This window comes from Oncorhynchus keta, chromosome 18, assembly GCF_023373465.1.
Source record: "Oncorhynchus keta strain PuntledgeMale-10-30-2019 chromosome 18, Oket_V2, whole genome shotgun sequence".
Classification (NCBI taxonomy): domain Eukaryota; kingdom Metazoa; phylum Chordata; class Actinopteri; order Salmoniformes; family Salmonidae; genus Oncorhynchus; species Oncorhynchus keta.
Window position 1 is genome coordinate 15,558,662 of NC_068438.1, and position 25,942 is coordinate 15,584,603.

Below are 25,942 nucleotides of genomic sequence, written 5' to 3' on the forward strand. Positions count from 1 at the left end.
CTATTCCATTGATCACATTAAGGTTTTACATGTTTTATTGAACCTTTATTGAACTATGCAAGTCAGTTATGAACAAATTCTTATTCACAATGACGGCCTACCCCGGCCTACTCCGGCCTACCCCGGACTACCCCGGCCTACCCCGGGCCTACCCCGGCCAAGCCCTAAGCCGGACAACGTTGAGCCAATTGTCCGCCGCCCTATGGGACTCCCAATCACAGCCGCTTGTGATACAGCCTGGAATTGAACCAGGGTCTGTAGTGACCCCTCTAGCACTGAGATGCAGAGCCGTAGACCGCTGCGCCACTTGGGAGCCCCCCCAAGGTTCTTCAGAGCTACACTCACTCACAACCATGTCCAGTGGACTATAAATACCCTATAAATACACACAATGTTCTCAGGAGCCACTATTAAATATGCACTTTATCTACAGCCCACTATTGATCTGCATACTGTAAACACAGGCTGCATGATAAATTGCACCCTATTCAAGTGCACTATGTAGGGATTAGGGTGCCTTTTCGTATGCAACCCTACAGTACACTGTTAAACTAAATGAAGACACGACAGGCTGTGTCAGTAGAAAGCTTGCCTCTGCTTTCCTTTCATCTTTAATGAATAGCATATTTCTCCTACCCCCCTCCCACTCAATTCCTATTGGCTTTGTGGGAGCATGTATGAAGGGCCCAGGGCCTAATTTGAAGGAAATGTTCATTACAGACATCAAAAGAATTGATAGGCACTGACTTGATCCTTTGAGCTGATTTCAACGTCTCAATAGGTGAACAAAACAACCTATTCCAGGTCGGGAACAGTACTGCAGTCTGGGATGGAAATTCATTGAGTGATTTCAGACTACAATATAGTGGGAATTCAGAGATTCCAAGGAAATGGGTCACCATTTCTCCAGAAGCACAAGTGGATTATTCAATATTTCTACTAGCTGCAGGCTAAATGTGTAAAATGTTACTATTCTGTAGCCACATATCCTTTTATGTTAGTTGCTTAGTATTTTCTACATTAACATCCGCATAAAGTGAGAACTCAAGATGACCATATGAATGATCGTAGCTGCTCTCTGGTAAATAGGTTAATCACCGTCCATAGGAGATTACTCTCCATTCTAATATGGTTATGCTGGTAATATGACAACAGACCACTTTGAGTAGTATTGCCATGAGGAATTAAAACAACTAGCAAAACTCACTATCCCTTCATGTATTCTCCCATTCTAGTTCACTCTTAGAAACAGACTGCTCTCCAGCTAGAAATGACCAAGTATCAGTTGGATATTCTATCCTTTCAACATGAGGGTTGTATGTATGAAGCATTTTAGAGTAGGATTACTGATCTAAGATCAGGTTCCCCCTGCCCATGTAATCTTATTCATTATGATCTGAAAGGTCAAACCATACAGAGATATTCAGCAGGGATCTGAATATTATGTAACAAGAGTGCTGCCTAGTGGGAGTTTAGTGTAAAACAGTGATGGTTTAAAATTAGAGGTGGAAACCCCAAACCGGTATAAAGCATGGGCTATAACATGATTAACTAGGCCAAGAAACTTAAATACGTTCGGCTAATGGTGGTACAATACATAATTCATTCCACTTGTCTCTGTGAAATTATTGAATATCGAAACATGTTTTTTTGACAGAGGAATAACAAATACTTGAAAGAAAACAGCGGTTTTGTTTTAAGATTCAAACACCTTTGTATACCATGCGCTGCTTTAGGAAATGGAAACAAATAGGAATGCTAGGCCTCCATAAAATAACATGTAAGTGATAGGATTAGGATAGACCCTAACAAAAGCATGCTGATGGTCTGTTTAGGAGGGAGTGGGTCTCTCACACATAACAGCAACACTACTGTTTCAAATCAAATCAAAGTTTATTTGTCACGTGCAACAGGTGAAACAGTGAAATGCTTTACTTACAGGCTCTAACCAATAGTGCAAAAAAGGATTTAGGTGAAAAATAGGTAAGTAAAGAAATAATACAACAGTAAAAAGACAGGCTATATAAAAGTAGCGAGGCTATAAACAGTAGCGAGGCTATATACAGTAGCGAGGCTATAAACAGTAGCGAGGCTATATACAGTAGCGAGGCTATAAACAGTAGCGAGGCTATATACAGTAGCGAGGCTATAAACAGTAGCGAGGCTATATACAGTAGCGAGGCTATAAACAGTAGCGAGGCTATATACAGTAGCGAGGCTATAAACAGTAGCGAGGCTATATACAGTAGCGAGGCTATAAACAGTAGCGAGGCTATAAACTATATACAGTAGCGAGGCTATAAACAGTAGCGAGGCTATATACAGTAGCGCTATAAACAGTAGCGAGGCTATATACAGTAGCGAGGCTATATACAGTAGCGAGGCTATAAGCGAGGCAGTAGCGAGGCTATATACAGTAGCGAGGCTATAAACAGTAGCGAGGCTATATACAGTAGCAGTAGCAGTAGCGAGGCTATATACAGTAGCGAGGCTATATACAGTAGCGAGGCTATATACAGTAGCGGTAGCGAGGCTATATACAGTAGCGAGGCTATATACAGTAGTAGCGAGGCTATAAAGTAGCAGGCTATATACAGTAGCGAGGCTATAAACAGTAGCGAGGCTATATACAGGCTATAAACAGTAGCGAGGCTATATACAGTAGCGAGGCTATATACAGTAGCGAGGCTATATACAGTAGCGAGGCTATAAACAGTAGCGAGGCTATATACAGTAGCGAGGCTATAAACAGTAGCGAGGCTATATACAGTAGCGAGGCTATATACAGTAGCGAGGCTATATACAGTAGCGAGGCTATAAACAGTAGCGAGGCTATATACAGTAGCGAGGCTATAAACAGTAGCGAGGCTATATACAGTAGCGAGGCTATATACAGTAGCGAGGCTATAAACAGTAGCGAGGCTATATACAGTAGCGAGGCTATAAACAGTAGCGAGGCTATATACAGTAGCGAGGCTATAAACAGTAGCGAGGCTATATACAGTAGCGAGGCTATAAACAGTAGCGAGGCTATATACAGTAGCGAGGCTATAAACAGTAGCGAGGCTATATACAGTAGCGAGGCTATAAACAGTAGCGAGGCTATATACAGTAGCGAGGCTATAACAGTAGCGAGGCTATATACAGTAGCGAGGCTATAAACAGTAGCGAGGCTATATACAGTAGCGAGGCTATATACAGTAGCGAGGCTATATACAGTAGCGAGGCTATATACAGTAGCGAGGCTATATACAGTAGCGAGGCTATAAACAGTAGCAGTAGTATATACAGTAGCGAGGCTATATACAGTAGCGAGGCTATATACAGTAGCGAGGCTATAAACAGTATATATACAGTAGCGAGGCTATATACAGTAGCAGTATAAACAGTAGCGAGGCTATATACAGTAGCGAGGCTATATACAGTAGCGAGGCTATATACAGTAGCTATATACAGTAGGCTATATACAGTAGCGAGGCTATATACAGTAGCGAGGCTATATACAGTAGCGAGGCTATATACAGTAGTATATACAGTAGGCTATATACAGTAGTGAGGCTATATACAGTAGCGAGGCTATATACAGACACCGGTTAGTCAGGCTGATTGAGGTAGTATGTACATGTAGGTATGGTTAAAGTGACAATGAATATATGATGAATTGGGTTGGACACAATGCAAGTAGCCGGTTAGACAATGTGCGGGACTGTGACTGGTTGCATCACTGCCTGGTACGTTAATTGCTCGGCCACTGACCGCAAGGCACTTCAGAGGGTAGTGCATACGGCCCAGTACATCACTCGATGCTCTCGATGTTGCAGCTGTAGAACCTTTTGAGGATCTCAGGACCCATGCCAAATCTTTTTAGTTTTCTGAGGGGGAATAGGCTATGTTGTGCCCTCTTTATGACTGTCTTGGTGTGTTTGGACCATTCTAGTTTGTTGATGATGTGGACACCGAGGAACTTGAAGCCCTCAACCTGCTCCACTACAGCCCCGTCGATGAGAATGGGGGCGTGCTCGGTCCTCCTTTTCCTGTAGTCCAAAATCATCTCCTTAGTCTTGGCTACGTTGAGGGATAGGTTGTTATTCTGGCACCACACTGCCAGGTCTCTGACCTCCTCCCTATAGGCTGTCTCGTCGTTGTCTGTGATCAGGCCTACCACTTTTGTGTCGTCTGCAAACTTAATGATGGTGTTGGAGTCGTGCCTGGCCATGCAGCCGTGGGTGAACAGGGAGTACAGGAGGGGACTGAGCACTCACCCCTGTGGAGCTCCAGTGTTGAGGATCAGCGTGGAAGATGTGTTGCTACCTACCCTCACAACCTGGGGGCGGCTCGTCAGGAAGTCCAGGATCCAGTTGCAGAGGGAGGTGTTTATTCCCAGGATCCTTAGCTTAGTGATGAGCTTTGGAGGTACTATGGTGTTGAACGCTGAGCTGTTGTCAATGAATAGCATTCTCACATAGGTGTTCCTTTTGTCCAGGTGTGAAAGGGCAGTGTGGAGTGCAATATAGATTGCATCATATGTGGATCTGTTTGGATGGTATGCAAATTGGAGTGGGTCTAGGGTTTATGGGATAATGGTGTTTGATGTGAGCCATTACCAGCCTTTCAAAGCACTTCATGGCTACGGACGTGAGTGCTACGGGTCTGTAGTCATTTAGGCAGGTTGCCTTTGTGTTCTTGGACACAGGGACTATGGTGGTCTGCTAGAAACATGCTGGTATTACAGACTCAATCAGGGACATGTTGAAAAAGTCAGTGAAGACACCTGCCAGTTGGTCAGCATATGCTCGGAGTACATGTCCTGGTAATCCGTCTGGCCCCGCAGCCTTGTGTATGTTGACCTGTTTAAAGGTCTTACTCACGTCGGCTACGGAGAGCGTGATCACACAGTCGTCCGGAATAGCTGATGCTCTCATGCATGTTTCAGTGTTGCTTGCCTCGAAGCGAGCATAGAAGAATTTAGCTCTTCTGGTAGGCTTGTGTCACTGGTCAGCTCGCAGCTGTGCTTCCCTTTGTAGTCTGTAATAGTTTGCAAGCCCTGCTACATAAGACAAGCATCGGAGCTGTTGTAGTATGATTCAATCTTAGCCCTGTATTGACGCTTTGCCTGTTTGATGGTTCGTCCGAGGGCATAGCAGGATTTCTTGTGAGCTTCTGGGTTAGAGTCCCCCATTGTGAAAGTGGCAGCTCTACCATTTAGCTCAGTGCGAATGTTGCCTGTAATCCATGGCTAATGGTTGTGGTATGTACGTACAGTCACTGTGGGGACAATGTCCTTGATGCACTTATTGATAAAGCCACTGACTGATGTGGTGTACTCCTCAATGCCATCAGAAGAATCCCGGAACGTGTTCCAGTCTGTGATAGCAATACAGTCCTGTAGTCTAGCATCTGCTTCATCTGACCACTTTTTTATAGACCAAGTGACTGGTGCTTACCTGCTTTAATTTTTGCTTGTAAGCAGGAATCAGGAGGATAGAGTTGTGGTCGGATTTACCAAATGGACGGCGAGGGAGAGCTTTGTCCGCGTCTCTGTGTGTGGAGTACAGGTGATCTAGAATTTCTTTCCTTCTGGTTGCACATTTACTATGTTGATAGAAATTTGGTAGAACTGATTTAAGTTTCCCTGCATTAAAGTCTTCGGCCACTAGGAGCGCCGCCTCTGGGTGAGTGGTTTCCTGTTGGCTTATTTCCTTTTTCAGCTGACTGAGTGCGGTTTTAGTGCCAGCATCTGTCTGTGGTGGTAAATAAACAGCCACGAAAAGTATAGCTGAAAACTCTCTAGGCAAGTTGTGTGGCCTGCAATTTATCACAATATACTCTACTTCAGGCGAGATTTCGTGCACCAGCTGTTGTTTACAAATATGCACAGACCGCCCCCCCTCGTCTTACCGGAGTGTGCTGTTCTATCTTGCCGGTGCAGCATATATATGCCGCTAGCTGAATATCATGTTGTCATGTCGTCTGTTTGTAGCGTCATGAGAAGGAAATTCCACATACTCTTACAGAATGCATCCAATTTCCTTTTCCTTCTGACCCTCTATCTCTGGCACTGTCTCTCTCTCTCACTCTCTCTTTCTTTCTCTCTCTCTCTCTCTCTCTCTCTCTCTCTCTCTCTCACACACACACATACTCTCTCTCATGGCCCATGGACAGGAAAAGTGGCAGTCTTGAAGGGACGGGTGACAGGTGAGAGTGACCAAAAATAGGAAGCTCCTTCTCAGGGACAAAGAGCACAATACCGTTTGAAAGTATTCAGACCCCTTGACTTATTCCACATTTTGTTACATTACAGCCTTATTCTAAAATGAATTTAAAAAATGTTTTCCCTCATCAATCTACACACAATACCCCATAATGACAAAGCGAAAACACGTTTTTAGAAGTTTTTGGAAAAATTACAAAACTGAAATGTGACATTTACATAAGTATTCAGACACTTTACTCAGTACTTTGTTGAAACACCTTCAGCAGCAATTACAGTCTTGAGTCTTCTTGGGTATGACAGTACAAGTTTGGCACACCTGCATTTGGGGAGTTTTTCCCATTCTTCTCTGCAGATCATATTAAGCTCTGTCAGATTGGATGGGGAGCGTCGCTGCACAGCTATTTTCAGGTCTCTCCAGAGATGTTTAATCGCGTTCAAGTCCAGGCTCTGGCTGGGCCACTCAAGGACATTCAGAGACAAGTCCCGAAGCCACTCCTGCATTGTCTTGGCTGTGTGCTTAGGGTCGTTGTCCTGTTGGAAGGTGAACATTTGCCCCAGTCTGAGGGCCTGCGCACTCTGGAGCAGGTTTTCATCAAGGATCTCCCTGTACATTTCTCCGTTCATCTTTTGCTCAATACTGACTAGTCAACCTGTTCCTGCCACTGAAAAACATCCCCACAGCATGATGCTTCCACCACCATGCTTCACCGTAGGGATGGTGCCAGGTTTCCTCCAGACGTGACGCTTGGCATTCAGGCCAAAGAGTTCAATCGTGGTTTCATCAGACCAGAGAATCTGATTTCTCTGGTCAGAGTCCTTTAGGTGACTTTTGGCAAACTTGAAGAGGACTGTCATGGGCCTTTTACTGAGGAGTGGCTTCTGGCCACTCTACCATAAAGGCGAGAATGGTGATCTGTGCCTCGACACAATCCTGTCTCGGAGCTCTAGGGACAATTCATTCGACCCCATAGCTTGGTTTTTGCTCTGACATGCACTGTCAACTGTGGGACCTTATAAGGACAGGTGTGTGCCTTTCCAAATCATGGTCAATCAAATAAATTTACCACAGGTGGACTCCGATCAACTTGTAGGAACATCTCAAGGATGATCAATGGAAACAGGATGCACCTGAGCTCAATTTAGAGTCTCATAGCGAAGGGTCTGAATACTTATGTAAATAAGGTATTTCTGTTTTTTATTTTTAATAAACATGAACATTTCTAAGAACCTGTTTTCTCTTTGTCATTATGGGGTTTTGTGTGTAGATTGATGAAGGGAAATAATGATTGTATCCATTTTAGAATAAGGCTGTAACGAAACAAAATGTGGAAAAAGTGAAGGGGTCTGAATGCACTGTATATCATGGTGTCAAAAAAAGTCCACATGTTCAGAGTAGTCTTATGATGATATTATACCACACCCTTAAACCCCTACTCAAAGTTAACTAGATCATCTGTTGTTGACGCTCAACCCCAAGCCCTAACCCAGGCAACCTCCAACCAAGTGGTTGTGTTATCTTTCCCAGGAAGAGAAGCCCGGTGTCATAATTATCACCTGGGTGTCACCACATGGGCCACAACAGCAGACCTAATTTGAACTGCAGCGCTAAGGTCAATGTCCACCGGCTGTGAATAAGTGGGGATAACCAACTCTAATCTACTGAGTAAATACAACATTCTATCTCCTCTGTGACTCCACTCTGTGGAATGCAAAAGGGATGAATGTCATCACATTAGATAGGATTCATCAAGCGGGTGTATAGCCGTATGATGGGCAGTCAGTGTAAGCTGGCCAAACGTGACACGGAGGTGACATGGACAGTACACAGCTGTTGAATGTTGAATTTCAAATACAGTATTTATAAATAAAATTAACATTTTATATCCCTGGTTAAATCGGTGTGATCTTTAACACTACAAATATTTTGGGAAGTTTTTACAGTGCTTATAAAGAGGTTATAAAACAAAATACTACAATAACACATCTATTTTCAGGTCATTGGTATTAAGTTCCTAAGCTTGATGTAAAAAGAAAATACAGATTCAGCAATTGTCTAATAAAGCAATACCATTGCTAGAATCAGGCGTCATAATATGGCCAAGTATTTTGGTTAATCATGTCACATGACCTGGATTTGAACCTTTATTTGAACCATTTTCCAGAAATGAGAATTAGACCAAAAATGAAAGCAATTGTTTGAGGATGATGCTGAACCATCTGACATAAAAAATAAAAGGGACAGTTTAACAAAAAAGCTTTAAATGAATGATGAAATCCAGGTCATGTGACATGATTAACCCAACCACAGGGCCCTACACATGCCCTGACTAAAAAAACAACATAAGAGAATAATAGCTTACCTTGAAGCGGACCTTCTTGAGCATCATCCTTGAGTCCAGGTGAACAGGCTACTTCTTACAACAGATTCCCAGCAGGTCTAGAAGCACTTCCAGTTCTACTTCCACTGTACTGAGTTTGGACTGCACTCACCAAACCATACAGGAATCACACCACAAACACCAGTGTCCAAAACAGCCAGAACAAAGTTTAAAAATCCTATGTAGTTCACAGGTTTTCTGACAGACTGAATCCTGAAATCAGACTCTCTAACAGCATACCAATGATAATGGTGTTCTGTTGAGTCTATTGTCTGTGCCCAGCTCTCCCCTCAGCCTCTCTCTCCTTTGAGACCCTTTACAAAGCCCGGCTCAGTGCTTATCTGCCTGTTCATTCATTCGTTTAAAAAAAATGACGAAGAGCTGCTATTAGCACCCCCTCCTCACCACCCCCTCCCCAAACCCCAAATAAGGATGTTGTTAACCCCCCTGGCCCATTTGACACCCCCCCCAACCCCAAATAAGGATGTTGTTAACCCCCTGGCCCATTTGACACCCCCAACCCCAAATAAGGATGTTGTTAACCCCCCTGGCCCATTTGACACCCCCCCAACCCCAAATAAGGATGTTGTTAACCCCCCTGGCCCATTTGACTTCACCCCCCTTCCCCTTCCTTTTCCACGGTTGCCCATCTGTTTGAAGGACAACAAAGGATTTGTCTGTCCCCATGTTACCAACAATTTCCATCTAGATTTGTTGTATTTAATATCTCCCTCTTTGTGGTTTCTAATGTCATCCCCCAGTCTGTTTCCATCCATGTTTTCCATTATCCAATCCCCTACAAACTTCCCCAGTCGACTCTCATCCTTTCAGCTGCTCCTCACTCCTTGCAATCAGTGTGCAGATCAGGTCAGCCCTGAACTAATCCAATGCATGCTTATCCCTTCATGCCTGCTTATTTATGACACTATCCAGCTCCCTAAATCAACTGTTAAATATGTTTTACTGACACCCCCCTCTTGAAAAATCGCTTTAGGAAAATAAATAGATTTCTGTTATCCAGATTTGATCAGAAACAATCCCACAACAAATCACCCCTGCTGGCCCCTGGAGATGGTCATTGGTTGTGTGACTCAGTAGGTTCAAACCCGGGTCTCTGTCACCACACAAGACTGTGTTAGCCCACTGCGCTCAGGTCTCAGGTAAGGTTACTCAGCATGTGATTGTGGTTCACACCTCCATACAGTTGCATGGTCCAGTGAACAGTTGAAACTGGAGCAGCAGCATGGCCAGGTGGACTGGGGACAGCAAGGAGTCATCATGTCAGGTAGTCCTGGGGCATGGTCCTAGGGCTCAGGTCCTCCGAGAGAGAGAAAGAAAGAAGGAGAGAATTAGAGAACGCACACTTAGATTCACACAGGACACCGAATAGGACAGGAGAAGTACTCCAGACTGAACAGGACTACCCATGAACCAGGATGTTACCCACAACCCAAACACACTCATATAGTAGGCCTAGGTCAAATCATAAGGCTAAATCTCATGGCCCTTATTTGCAAAGAGACCATCTATGGGTAATGCAGTCATTTCACAGTTTCCAAATTGTCCTACAACCCCTTGAGGGACCTGGCATTTTTTATTGGAAGGGGGTGCGAAGAAAATTGGGCTGTCGTAATATTTTCTATTTGGGTCACAGGGAGCAACAATTATTTTTATTTTGATCACCAGGGAGGGTCCTGCATTTTTCCTGTCAGGCCATCATGTAGGCTAGAACATTCTATGCTCATTCAAAGATGGTGGATAAGTTCATTGACTTCCACTGAACCAGAAAAAAAACAGTGAGTGGTGTCTCTTCCTCTTCTGTCTCTGGCTCATGTACAGTGCAATAGCTCCCTCTAGTGGAAGTTCAATGAATTGACTCAGAAAAACCCTACTAGTGTAAAATATGTGCCTTACAACTAGATTTATGTACATTTTCGATGGATTGAAATTTACATAATGGAGACCTGGAGGAAAATGGGAGAGGCTCATGCATTTTCAATTTCAGTCAGGGGGAGGGTTTAGTGTTTTTTTTTAAATCTAGTCCAGGGGAGGGTCGTGTAATTTGTAAATGATGAATTTCACTATTGCTTAATGTTTTAGAAAATGAGTTGCTTATTAGGCTGTATATCGATGTGTGCCCGATGCTGCCCCTCATCTCTGATTTTCTGCTGGGCGCACAATATCAAGCACTATTTAGTGTGGTCTCAATCAAATGATCCATAGCCTATAAACTATAGGCTACAAAGTGCATGCTCGGAGAAGCACAGATCAAAGTTATTTTTCAAAATAGCTGCTGGGATGGTGTAAATAAAACTAGGCTGCATTACAAACTGCAATGGATATTACAACCCTGCGTCCAGCCTGCTTTCAAGGAAACACTTTTGGTTAAGCCATTACATTTTTCTGCGTCAGTAAGTCTACTCTGTCTGGGGTTGAAAGGTAGGCCTAACTTTTGAAAGTACCATGCTCAGATTCCTAATGACGTCTAAGATTTAATTATTTGCCAACAGGGACAGTTTCATTGCAAACAAAACACACGGATTCGAAAGAATGCCACTGGGGGGGTGGCTGTGTGTTTTCACATTATTTGTATCTTATTTTGAACATAATGTTGTTGTCACCGTCTCGCATGACTGAAAAGAGCTTCTGGATATCAGAACAGCGATTACTCACCTCGAACTGGACAAAGATTTTTTTCTTTAATGAGTCTGACGTGAAGGATATAATGCTGCTCCCAGACAAGGCCTAAATCCCCGTCATTCACATGAAGAAAATAAGGAAATTCAGGGGTGCGGAGATCAGGGTGCCTTGTGAGAATTTGTCAGTGAGTGAGTAACCCGCCTCTACCATGATTTCTATTGGTCAACGTACAATAAACTGAATCAGATCAAATCAAATCAAATTTATTTATATAGCCCTTCGTACATCAGCTGATATCTCAAAGTGCTGTACAGAAACCCAGCCTAAAACCCCAAACAGCAAGCAATGCAGGTGTAGAAGCACGGTGAGTTCTGTTTGACTATCCTACCAACTGGACATATCTGTAATATCTTATGTTTCACAGAGTCGGGGCTGAACCACAACATGGATAATATACAGTTGTCTGGGTTTTCCGTGTATCGGCAGGACAGAACAACTATGTCCAGTAAGATGAGGGGTAGTCTCGCGGTATTGCTCTCCTGAGGTAGAGTACCTCATGATAAGCTGTAGACCACACTATCAACCAATAGAGTTTTCACCTATATTTTTCGTAACCGTCTATTTACCACTACAAACTGAAGCTGGCACTAAGATCACACTCAACGTGCTGAATAAGGCCATAAGCAGACAAGAAAATGCTCATCCCGAGCGGTGCTCCTAGTGGCTGGGGACTTTAATGCAGGCAAACTTAAATCCATTTCACCTCATGTTTAGCAGCATGTCAGCTGTGCAACCAGAGGGAAAAAAATCCTAGATCACCTTTACTCCACACACAGAGACGCAAACAAAGCTCACCCTCCATTTGGAAATTCTGACCAAGATTTGTGGATGCTACGCTACAGGACTGTTTTGATAGCACAGTCTGGAATATGTTCCGGGATTCATCCAATGGCATTCAGGGACTATACCATCTCAGTCACCGGCTCCATCATTAAGTGCATCGACAACGTAGTCCCGACAGTGACCGTACGTACATATCCCAAACAGAAGCCATGGATTACATGCAACATCCATAGCGAGCTAAAGGCTAGAGTTGACACTTTCAAGGAGTAGGACACTAATCCGGACTCTTATAAGATATCCACTATGCCCTCCAACGAACCATCAAACAGGCAAAGCATCAATACAGGACTAAGATTGAATCCTTCTACACCTGCTCTGACGCTCATCGGTTGTGGCAGGGCTTGCAAACTATTACGGACTACAAGGGGAAACCCAGCCGCGAGTTGCCCAGTGACGCAAGCCTTCCAGACGGGCTAAAGATCATGTATGCTTGCTCTGTAGCAAGCAACACTGAAGCATGCATGAGTGCACCAGCTGTTCCGGACGACTGTGTGATCACGCTCTCCATAGCCAATGTGAGCTTGACCTTTAAACAGGTCAACATTCACAAGGCCAAGGGGCCAGACCGATTACCAGGACGTGTACACAGAGTATGCGTGGACCAAGTCTGGTAAGTGACTTCACTGACATTTTCAACCTCTCCCTGACCGAGTCTGTAATACCTACATGTTTCAAGTAGACCAAGAAAGCGAAGGTAACCTGCCTAAATGACTATCGCAGCACTCACGTCGGTAGCTTTGAAAGGCTGGTCATGGCCCACATCAACACCATAATGCCGGAAAACCTAGACCCACTCTAATCCTCATACTGCCCAAACAGATCCACAGATGGCGCAATAACAGATGACGCACTCCACACGGCCCTTTCCCACCAGGACAAAATAAACTATGTGAGAATGCTGTTCATTGACTACAGCTCAGCGTTCAACACCATAATGCCCACCTTAGCTAAGGACCCTGGGACTAAACACCTCCCTCTGCAACCGGATCCTGGACTTCCTGACAGGCCGGCCCCAGGTGGTAAGGGGAGGCATCAACACATCTGCCACGCTGATCCTCAACACGGGGGCCCCTCAGGGTTGCGTGCTTAGTCCCCTCCTGTACTCACGACTGCGTGGCCAAGCACGACTCCAACACCATCATTAAGTTAGCTGACAACACAACGGTGGTAGGCCTGATCGCTGACAAAGATAAAACCGCCTATAGGGAGGAGGTCAGAGACCTGACAGTGTGGTGCCAGGATAACAACCTATCCCTCAATGTCAGCAAGACAAAGGAGATGATTGTGGACTACAGGAAAAGGAGGGCCGAACACGCCCCCATTCACACCGATGGGGTTGAAGTGGAGCGGGTTTCGAGTTTCAAGTTCCCTGGTGTCCACATCACCAACAAACTATCATGGTCCAAACACACTAAGACAGTCATGAAGAGGGCACAATATCGCATTTTACCCCTCAGGAGACTGAAAAGACTTGGCATGGGTCCCCAGATCCTCAAAAGTTCTACAGCTGCACCATCGAGAGCATCCTGACCGGTGGCATTACCGCCTGATATGGCAACTGCTCGACATCCGACCGTAAGGTGCTACAGAAGGTAGTGCATACAGCCCACTACATCACTGGAGCCAAGCTTCCTGCCATCCAGGACCTGGCGGTGTCAGAGGAAGGCAAAGACTCCAGTCACCCAAGTCATAGACAGTTCTCTCAACTACCTCACGGCAAGCAGTACCAGAGCACAAAGTCTAGGTCCAACAGGCTCTGTAACAGCTTCAACCCCCAAGCTATAAGACTGCTGAACAAATACCAAAATGGACACCTGAACTATTTGCATTGACCCCCCCCCACCTTTATTTTTACACTGCTGCTGCTCGCTAGTTATTATCTATGCATAGTCACTTTACCCTTACCTACATGTACAAATTACCTGGACTAACATGTACCCACGCACATTGACTAACCTGTACCCTCAGTATTTTTGTTATTTTTATTTGATTTATCTACCTCTTTTTTAAATATCTTTCTTTTACTTTAGTTTATTTAGTAAACATTTTCTTAACTCTTTTTTTCTTCAAACTGCAATGTTGGTGAAGGGCTTGTAAGTAAAAATGTCATGGTAAGGTCCTGTTGTATTCGACACGTGACAAATAAAAATGTATTTGATTTGGCATTGGAGAAATATGATAAGATGAACATTCTGTCCTTTCTTAGCGTGTAATTTCGGTAATTTCTGTGGTATTAAAACATATCTGCTAATATGTAAAATGATGTAGAATTGCATGACATTTTTATGAAAGGCAATTTTTTTCTCGGACCTGCAAATACGATGATAGATTCATGCAATGTTTTTACTGTAAAGGAGATCCATGTAATGCTCACAGGATGAACAGTTTCTAAAATGCCCTATCTAAGGCTCTGGTCTGTCCCAAAACATTTTGGTAAATGGTAGACATGCTCTCTGCTATCCACTTAATGTTTGAATTATTATTTTGGGTATAGGGGACGGTCAATTGTTTAATTTTCAAGCGCCAGGGAGGGTTTAGGTAAAACTCCCTCACCAACTTCAAACATCTGCTATCTGAGCAACTAACCGATCGCTGCAGCTGTACATAGTCTATTGGTAAATAGCCCACCCAATTTACCTACCTCATCCCCATACTGTTTATATATTTTTTACTTTTCTGCTCTTTTGCACACCAGTATCTCTACCTGTACATGACCATCTGATCATTTATCACTCCAGTGTTAATCTGCAAAATTGTAATTATTCGCCTACCTCCTACTTTTTGCACACAATGTATATAGAGTCTCTTTTTTTCTTTTCTACTGTGTTATTGACTTGTTAATTGTTTACTCCATGTGTAACTCTGTGTTGTCTGTTCACACTGCTATGCTTTATCTTGGCCAGGTCGCAGTTGTAAATGAGAACTTGTTCTCAACTAGCCTACCTGGTTAAATAAAGGTGAAATAAATCTAAATAAAAACTCGGCCCTCCGTGGAATGAGTTTGACACGTGAGATACTACATCATTAAACCTAATGTGGATTTGTTTGGTTTGTTCGGCCCCTGCTCTGTGCTATGCTGGATCTAGAGACGTGGCGTGTCATGTATGCACTGGGACCAGAAAGCAGAAAGCACTCATGTCTTGTATGGTGTGTCTGTTGTCTCACCTCTAACCTCACCATTAATCTACTGGTTTCAGGAAGCACACTTTTTTTTTCATAGCCACCACACAACTACTGGAGAAGATCTGATTTCATCACCACAAACTGCTGGATCTTTATTGCTGTACCGATCAACAGTGTTCAGTGTGTTGAACATAAAGGCCATGATACAGTGTCAGCTGCAGCAGAGAGGACTCAGAAGCAGGTAAGACCAGAACGACTCAATGGTAACTCTCTGAAAAATAAACATTGCCTTCAGAAGGTATTCACAACCCTTGACCTTTTCCACATTTTGTTGTGTTACAAACTGGGATTAAAATGGATTTAATTATCATTTTGGTCAACGGTCTACACAATATACTCTGTGATGTCAAAGTTGAAGACAAATTCTAACATAATTTTTTAAATAATGAAAAATAAGTATTCACTCCCTGAGACAATGCATGGTAGAAACACCTTTGGCAGCGATTACAACTGTGATTATTATGGGGTAAGCCTCTAAGAGCTTTGCACACCTAGATTGGACTATATTTTCCAATTATTCTTTTAAAATTCAATGTCGTCTTGGTAAGCAACTTCAGTGTAGCCTTGTGTTTTAGGTTATTGTCCTGCTGAAAGGTGAATTTGTCTCCCAATGTCTGTTGAAAAGCAGACTGAACAAGGTTTTCCTCTAGGATTTTGCCTGTGCTTAGCTGTATTCCTTTTCTTTTAATCCTAGAAACACTCCCTAGTCCTTGCCGATGACAAGTATACTCTCATAACATGATGCAGACACCACCATGCTTTAAAATATGAATAGTGGTGTGTTGTGTTGAATTGTCACCAAACATAACGCTTTTCATCCAGGACAAAAAGTTAATTTCTTTGCCAAACATTTTTTGGGGACTTAAGTGCCTTGTTACAAAGATGATTCATGTTGTGGAATATTTTATTATTTTCACTATGTCATTTAGGTTCGTATTGTGGAGTAACTACAATGTTGTTGATCCATCTTCAGTTATCTCCTATCACAGCCATTAAACCATGTATTTTTTTAAATCACCATTGGCCTCATGGTAAAATCCCTGACCAGTTTCCTTCTTCTACGGCAACTGAGTTAGGAAGGACGGCTGTATCTTTGTAGTGAATGGGTGTATTGATACACCATCCAAAGCCTAATTAATAACTTCACCATGCTCAAAGTGATATTCAGCATCTGTTTTTTTATAAAGGGGTTGAATACCTATTGACTCAAAACATTTCAGCTTTGAATTTCTGTATTAATTTCTAAAATGTTCTCCAAAGAAAATTCTCTCTCTGTCACGTTCTGACCTTAGTTCTTTTGTTATGTCTTTGTTTTAGTATGGTCAGGGCGTGAGTTGGGTGGGTTGTCCATGTTCCTTTTTCTATGTTGGTTTTTGTGTTTGGCCTGGTATGATTCTCAATCAGAGGCAGGTGTCGTTAGTTGTCTCTGATTGAGAATCATACTTAGGTAGCCTTTTCCCACTTGTGTGGTGTGGGTGATTTATTTTTTGTGTCTGTATGTTCCACACGGAACTGTTTTGGTTTTTGTTATTTCACGTTGTTATTTAGTATTTTTTCAGTGTTCTATTAAAATAACGATTAACATGTAGCACGCTGCGCATTGGTCCTCCGATCCTTCCTACTACTCCTCGTCAGAGGAGGAAGAAGACTGTTACTCTGTCTGTCTTCTAACAGCGCTCTTCAAAGGCAGCAGTGGAGGATAGTGAGAGGATCTTTGCTGATCTGCTGCATCAAGAGAAGGCACTCTGAGATGAAGGAGCTGATCAGAGCCCAGGAGAAGAATGAATTGAGGTGAGCTGAAGGACTCCTGGAGCAGGAGATAGCTGAACTGGAGGAGCTCTCACAGAGAATCACATCCATGTTCTTCAGGTAACTATACTGTCTTGTTAAATGTTGCAATAACATATTACATTTAACACTGACTTAGACCTAGAAGTGCCCCTTAATTGACCCTGCCAAATATCCCCCTGAATATATGAAAATTAACTTTAAAATAATGTGAAACTATGTTTACTTTTCTCTTTCCCTTTCTCTCTCTGCTTCGCTCTCTCTCCAGAGTTATCAGTCTCTCTCCTGTCCTAGTGAATCTTCAGACGTACCCATCATCGTTGTCCGTCCTCTTCAATACTTTGAAGATGTGAGCAAGTCTGTGTCTGAGCTGAGACAAAAAACTAGAAGACTTCCTTAAAGGAGAATGGACCAAGATCACCACTCCAGGTGGTTGTAAATACTAAAACTATTTACTTTAAACTCTTAACGCTCTCAAGTTTTATATGGACAATTTGTATCATGTAACCCCTGCTGACCAACCAAATTTCACTTTAGGGACAATAAAGTTTGATTGGTTGGCTAGTCTACTTTAGACCAATGAAAGGTCCCACAGCCATCACTTTATGTAATATGTAGGGCCCTGTGTTTTGCACAATCATGTGACATAGGAAGATGTATTGTGTATTTTAAGCCTTATCCAGAAATGAGAATTACATAAAAAATAAAAGCAATTGTCTGAGGAGGATGCTGGACCATCTGACATAAAAATAAATGGGGACAGTTTGATGAAAAAGCTTTAATTACATATTTTGAATCCAAATCATGTGACTTGATTGTGCAAAATGCAGGGCCCTAGAATATGGTACGATGATAAATATTCCCTCTCTGTGTGAATGTGTGTCTGCAGTGAACACGGATATTTGACAGCCTCCTCCAGAGCCCAAGACCAGAGAATAGTTCTTACAATGTGAGTCTTTACCCTGAAGTAAACAGTCTGACACAATCCTAAAATAATAACAGCAATAGCAGACAGTATCCACAGTCACTGAATACAGGCAGGTGATGTTACTGGGAGGTTGAATTAAGTGATTGTACTGATACAGCAGTGTCATATAAAGACATGAAGAAACACGGAGGGGACACCTTATTTTGATACAATGACAAGTCCTGGAGTTTAGAGGGCTCTAGGGATGGTTATTGTTTCACACACAATAATGTTACTACTGAAGTATCAGGCCGTCAGTCCTCCAGAGTTGGATTGTTCCTGGATCCCAAGGCAGGTACTTCTACGGCATCTCACACAATGCCCCCCTCCAGAGTCCAGCCCACATTCACTCAGCCCCTGTATCCTGGGTTAACCAAAATGCTTCAGCTGAGCTGTGTAAGCTGTGGTAAAGTTACACTGATGCTCTATTCTGCTTTATTTGCATAGAGAATGATGGAGGCCTCTAGTGGCCAAAAGACAGTTTGACCATTATTGTCAGTGTTTCGATCTTGTGTATTGATATCTTCTCAATGTAAAACAAAATATTGTTTATGAATTACAATAGGTAATTCATAGTGTTTTGTGATTTAACCCTCTAGTGATGACCAACAATCTAACTAATGAAATGGAATGTCTTCACTTTAAAGCATACCACCCAATGATGTCGCCTCTATAGGCCTTGAATGGCAGATGCGCGCTTCCCCACACCTTAGCCTAGGCTACTTTTGTCCGAACGGTGCTGAAACTTTCAATATTGAAAGTTGAAAAATGAATGTCATACCTACAGAATGCTGAGACCCTCCTATCCCCAACAGTCACATTAGCAGGCCTACTGCTTTTTTCATTTCCTCTCTGTGATGAAGCTGGCCGTTGCTTTTCACATTAAAAAGGTTCAAGTCTGGAACAGTTATTGTTAAAGTTTTATCAGTACATGTGAGCAAATACTTGGAAATACATAAGTCAGAATAAAATGGCTAAAACAAGGATAGAAAGTCAAACGAATGTCTAGAAATGTGCAAACATGCCTTAGTTCATCATTGCATTATCGCAAACAATGTGCCTCACAACACAATGCAAATAGTCCGGGTAGCCATTTGATTCTGTTCAGGAGTCTTATGGATGCTCTCGCTGTTGCAGCGGTAGAACCTTCTGAGGATCTCAGGACCCATGCCAAATCTTTAGTTTCCGGGGGGGGAATAGGCTTTATCATGCCCTCTTCACGACTGTCTTGATGTGTTTGGACCATTCTAGTTTGTTGTTGATGTGGACACCGAGGAACTTGAAGCCCTCAACCTGCTCCACTACAGCCCCATCAATGAGAATGGGGGTGTGCTCTCTTCTTTTTCCTGTAGTCCACAATCATCTCCTTAGTCTTGGTTATGTTGAGGGATAGGTTGTTATTCTGGCACCACCCGGCCAGGTCTCTGACCTCTTCCCTATAGGCTGCCTCGTCGTCTGTGATCAGGCCTACCTACCACTGTTGTGTCGTCTGCGAACTTAATGATGGTGTTGGAGTCGTGCCTGTCCATGCAGCTGTGTCAACAGGGAGTACAAGAGGGGACTGAGCAAGCACACCTGTGGAGCTCCAGTGTTGAGGATCAGCGTGGCAGATGTGTTGCTACCTACCCTCACCACCTGGGGGATGGCCTATCAGGAAGTCCAGGATACAGTTGCAGAGGGAGGTGTTTAGTCCCAGGATCCTTAGCTTAGTGATGAGCTTTGAGGGCACTATGGTGTTGAATGCTGAGCTGCAGTCAATGAATAGTATTCTCACATAAGTGTTCCTTTTGTCCAGGTATGAAAGGGCAGTGTGGAGTGCAGTAGAGACTGCATCATCTGTGGGTCTGTTTGGGCAGTATGAAAATTGGAATGGGTCTAGGGTTTCTGGGATAATGGTGTTGATGTGAGCAATTATCAACCTTTCAAAGCACTTTATGGTTACGGACGTGAGTGCTACGGGTTTGAGTTTATATATTTTAGTTTTACAGGGACAGTGCACATTAATCAATGTTTCAGTAAAAGTGCCGGTTTTAGCCAGCCGGCTAATTTTCAACTGCAGTCCCTGAGCAGGTTATTAAAAACAATTACAATCATTGCGCAGTGAGCACACACAGAGCAACATAGGGCAAGACATAGCATACAGACAGAGCAACATAGACCAAAAAGCAGCAAGACAAAATTCATAAAAGCAACAGTGTTTCCACACCTCACAAGCTACAGACAACATGGAAAGCGACAATACACAGCTAGGGATTATGATCACAAATCTGATTGACCTTTAGCCATGTCTTCATGCATTTTGTGAAAGTGTGATATGTGGTGCAGCTGTGTCTGATAGCAGTGTATTCCAGACATGCGAAGCTCTCACAGAGAAAGTGGATTTACTAAAGCTGCTTTTCCTTAAGGGAACAATAGTCACCTCTCATGGCAGACCTTGTGGATCTGCTGCCATATGTTTGGGTTTTCTGTTTAACAAAAATACTGAGTGGAGGGGGAGCCAGGCCATTTAGGATCTTGAATACAAGACATGCGTTGGTGTATTGCACAAGATTTTCCCAACTCAGGAGCTCATGCTTTCTGAGGATGTAGCAGTGATGGCTATTGGGCTTCCAATCAAGCACGTTGAGAGCCTGTTTTGTAGACAGACTGAATAGGTTTTAATGTTGTACAGCAACCTGGTCCTAACTAGTCAAGCAGTATGTTAAGTGAGGGAGTATCATAGATTAGAAATACAGTTTTGATACCTCCTGTAGTCAAACAATTTATTATAAATCGGAAATTAGCTAGGTTGAATTTGGTTATTTGAATTACCTTTTTCACATGCTTTTCAAAAGCGAGGTTGGAATCAAGTATGATGCCAAGGTACTTAAAATCAGATACCACCTGGAGCTTCTCCCCTGACACATAGACATCTGGCTCAGTAGCATCTGTTGCCCTCTTTGTGAAGAACGTGCAAACAGTTTTTACATTGAGATGCAAGCACGAGTCACTGAGCCACTTTGTAACCTGGACCATTACAGTAGTGAGTTCTTGTGCAGTTTGCTGTATGCTCTTTGCTTGCACATATATCACTGTATCTGCATACATTTGAACTTCAGACCCAGTACAGACAGAAGGCAGATCATTAATGAACAGGAATGGCCCCAGTATTGACCCTTGGGGCACGCCCACATCATAGCTAAGAGTGGGCGACAGCTCATTGCTCACTCTGACACACTGAGGGACTGGGTCTGTAGTCATTCAGGCAGGTTGCCTTTGTTCTTGGACACAGGGACTATGGTGGTCTGCTTGAACCATGCTGGTATTAGACTCAATCAGGGACATTTTGAAAATATCAGTGAAGACACCTGCCAGTTGGTCAGCACATGCCCGGAGCACACGTCCTGGTAATCCGTCTGGCCCAGCAGCCTTGTGTATGTTGACCTGTTTAAAGGTCTTACTCACGTTGCCTACGGAGAGAGTCTTACACAGTTGTCCGGAACAGCTGATTCGCTCATGCATCCCTCAGTGTTGCTTGCCTCGAAGCGCATAAGTGATTTAGCTCATCTGGTAGGCTCATAGTGTCACTGGGCAGCTCACGGCTGTGTTTCCCTTTGTAGTCTGTAGTAGTTTGCAAGCCCTGCCACACAAGACAAGTATTGTTGTAGTTTTACTGTGGTCTTATGTCGCACTATTAGCATGCTTTAAGATTAGTCTGGGCTACAGCTAGCACAGCATTTAGATGACAAGTAGGCTAATTCCAAAGCTAATACTCACTGGAGGTGTAGAATAGGACAGAACTGGCATGAATCTACAGTTTATTATATAACCTTAGTTGTACAGGCAGGTGCTTTAGCTCCAGCAAAACGGAACATTACGCATCGTCATGTGCGTTTCATTTTACCTTCATACAACCAGATTTCCAAATGACCAACAGACAAACAGTATGCAAATAGCATCTATGAACATATGTGACCTATGAATATAACAGTGTGTTTAAAAAGCAGCTTTCTGTGCTGAAAGGCCTGATTGGCCAGCTCATCTTCCTTAGGAGGATGAGATCATCCTTTATGAGGAATTAGCAAGCATTTATTTTAAACGGTCTGTTTGAGATACAAGTTTGAAGTTGAGATTTTTTTTAATTGTTGTTTTTTCCAATTTATACTTTGGCCACACATACGAGTGTAACGGCTTTCCTCTTGAGGAGTAGCAAGGATCGGACCAATACGCAGCGTGGTAAGTGTTCATCTTAGTTTTTTAATAAGAATAATGAACACTGAACAAAGCCATAAACGACCATGCGAAAAAACAAAACCGAAACAGTTCCGTGTGGAACAAAACACTGACATGGAAAATAAGCACCCACAACTCAAAAGTGAAACCAGGCTACCTAAGTATGGTTCTCAATCAGGGACAACGATTGACAGCTGCCTCTTGAGAACCATACCAGGCCAAACACAGAAATCCCAAATCATAGAAAAAAAGAACAGACAACCCACCCAACTCACGCCCTGACCATACTTAAAACAAAAGACATAACAAAAGAACCAAGGTCAGAATGTGACAACGAGTATAGGATGAGTCAACTAAATTATTTGGGTATGAGTTGAACTTTTATGAACGTTTAAAAGTGAGATTCTCACTGGACACTTTAACACTTCATTTGAATAAATCCAAAGAAGTTTAGCTGTTCCTAAATCTACACTTTGGGCCAATTGTAGCTTTCGAGAACCCAAGGGGGCGTACAACCAGCTCTATAGGGTTCTCAGTTGAACTTATGGACCATGTGTACTACAATGCTGACGCTCTGTTTTAACGTTGAGAAATGTTTATAATAATCCTAGCTTGCGATACGGTTTTGGAACACTTGAGCTTAACTTTCATATCACAGATAAATAATTTTACAAATACAAAAGATAAGCTTACCGTGTGTCGTTTTTAAAAGAGATTTGCGCTGCACATTTACTACAATGATACTTACTACCGGCTGAGCTAATGGAAACCGGGAGGGGGATTTTTTTTTTTTTTTACACATTTCTTCTCAAAGCTGTTACACCAAAAACCTCTGTGGGATTCTATGGTAAAACAGCTGTACCTTTTGTATTGGTAATTATTTTTGGATGATAATTTAGTTGAGTTCAATGTTTCCAAAACCGTATAGGAGGCAGCATCGAAACGTCAGGGCATTCCCTCCGCGTGGCAGATGGTAAGGCGCCAGCATTAGCCTACAATCTATGAATGGGCTAGGGTAAAGGTTGTCTCCCGCAACATTGAACTCTGAGATAGTGGGGCATGATGGATCTCCATGTGTGATGCTGTAACAACAGATTAGCCACAGGGTGTACCAGGCACTCTGCTCTGATGCTAATTGGGTAGCAGTGAAGTCTGAACTGAAGGGCCTTTGACCTGCAACATCAAGAGGCTGGCAGGGATGTATTATTCATAATAATCATAATCAATTTTTTTTTTTAATTGAGTCAAATATATTGACCTGAGTCAGGTTTCTGGAGAGTCACAAAATGGGCGCGGGGATTTAGGACACCTCCGACCTGATTTACTTTCGCGTCTGATTTAATATAATAATCATATCATCTCCCTCCCTCGCCAGCAACAAGGCCTAGTATTTGGGCAGGAAATGAATGCGCTACAATGCCGTTAGAGCGGTGAGTGGAGCCAGGTGAGGCCCATTCTTCAGCCTCATATTAAATTATCTGGCAGAAGGGAATTGTGGGAGATTCTAAATGACATGAATGGAATTTTCATAAACCCCAGAGATACTGTAGTGTTCTCAGCGGAGAAAGTTTTGAAAAATTACAGAAACTGAAAAGAGCCATGGGCTAGGGGTTAAAATTCACGTGATTACAGTTAGTGAGCGGGCCTATGATTTCAAGAGGGTCCTGACCCCATTACTTCAGGGCATGCTTGCAATCCCATGAGAAATGTTACTCACTTTGTAGAAATGACAAAATGTCTGCCTGTGATACATGTCTACTACACACACGCGTATAAAGTAAATGGCTGACTGCTAGTGGTGCAAAGTGTTGTCGTCTTCCACAATCTGCAGAGATGAGTTGTTGTCTCTGGCAATGCCATGGTGGTGTTAGTCATGTGCACTACTTACCTTACTCATCAAAGAGGAGTTGTAGATATCCCCTAACGAAGCCATAGTGGTGTCAGCAGTGACTCCAACTCCTTTGGCTCCTGCTTCTGGCTGCTCTGTAGGATAGACAGAGAAACAACACTTCCCCAAGGCTTACCAGCGTTTCCCTCCCACTTTACTAATGTATAGGCCAAGCTGAATCCCACACTTACCATAGTTACAACCTAAACTCATCTTGACCAATAAAATAGAATCAAAGGACATAAATGAGGCTAAGCTGAGAAGCTAAACTCATCTATTGTGATTTACATTGTTTCCAAGTTAATGCCATTGATAATAGATCTCTTGCCACTTGAGTGAGTCTGACCGTCTCACATGTCTTATTTATAGGGTTTGGCACTATGACATCATAGATTATGTAATCTGCTGCATTGAGCAGTCATCACATTGGTCACGTTCCCCTGCTCAGACGTTGCACGCATCAACCAATGGTTGCATGCCACGTCGGCGACGTGTCATTGACTGACATCGACTGTGTAATCAACTGACAGATTGCTGTAACATATGTGGTTAGCTAATCGGTAAAATACAGTGCCTTCAGAAAGTATTCACACCCCTTGACTTTTCCCACATTTTGTTGTTACAGACAGAATTTTAAATGAATTAAAGAGTTTGTGTCACTGGCCTACACACAATATCCCATAATGTCAAAGTGGAATTATGAATTTAGACATTTTTACAAATTACTTAAAAATGAAAGGCTGAGTCTTGAGTCAGTAAGTATTCAAAAGTTTTAGACCACCTACTCATTCAAGTTTTTTTTACATTGTAGAATAATAGGGAAGACATCAAAACTATTAAATAATACATTTGGAATCATGTAGTAAACAAAAAACATATTAAAAATATTTTATATTTGAGATTCTTCAAATAGCCACATTGGCCTTGACAGCTTTGCACACTCTTGGCATTACACAAACATTATACTCTAACACAAAAGGCAAAATATTGTAGCAATTATCTAAATGCTTGATATTTCAATTGTAAAATTCAAAGGTCTACAATAGCTACTTTTTGGACCTTTTTTCTAAACATGCAATGAAGGAAACTTTAACCCCTCTTTCCAAAAAAGAAACCCTATCCTACCAAGATATATGCACATAGAACCTTTACTTGAACTGACTGTGTTTAGGGCTTAGTGTTCCCTTTAACACCCTGATTGTGTGATCAGAGATCAAATAATAAATAATTTTCTAAAGAGAATGTTACATTTGATTTAAAGACTCTCATCAAGAACCTTTATCAGTGCATCAAACAATGGAAAAAGACTTATGCCACCTTCTATACATTTCCTTAGGAAATGTAAGACTCTGCATTGGTCCTCCAAGGTGAGGGTATCCTCATCGTCCTCATTACAAGGCCAGACAATCTTGTCCAGAATCATCAAAAAACAATAGAATAATTGGTTAAGTTGCATTCTTCATAAGGATTAAGCTTCTTCAGACCTACATTACATTAGTTTGTGGCCATTTACAAAGGAATTTAAATACACTTCTACAGATTTACACAACTATAACAATTATGAATGAGACCAGAATGTAGAAATTGTCTTGTTAAAAGGTAAGTTGAGCAAGCTATACATTTGAGCAAGCTACGGTATATCATAAAACAAATCGTATGAATCAACTAATGAAGTTAAATCCAAATGTACAGAGTAGCATGATTTATCATGACACAAGGGTCTTTCAGATCTCGCACTGTAGCCCTGATTGGAGCATGGGACAGGTATA

General features: G+C 42.6%; 1 protein-coding gene and 1 pseudogene across 1 annotated transcript in view; one reads left to right on the top strand and one right to left on the bottom strand.

Annotated features, from left to right (window-relative positions):
• The window catches only part of LOC118373511 (pleckstrin homology-like domain family B member 1), a 121,596-nt gene extending 112,808 nt beyond the window's left edge, over positions 1-8,788 (bottom strand). The window contains exon 1 of the mRNA XM_035759648.2: positions 8,575-8,788. Coding sequence (XP_035615541.1) covers positions 8,575-8,601 — 27 coding nt within the window. The 5' untranslated portion in view covers positions 8,602-8,788. The remainder of the gene's footprint in view (positions 1-8,574) is intronic.
• An 8,009-nt stretch (positions 8,789-16,797) lies between these two features.
• LOC118373510 (major facilitator superfamily domain-containing protein 1-like) overlaps positions 16,798-25,942 on the top strand; it is a 45,767-nt pseudogene continuing 36,622 nt past the window's right edge.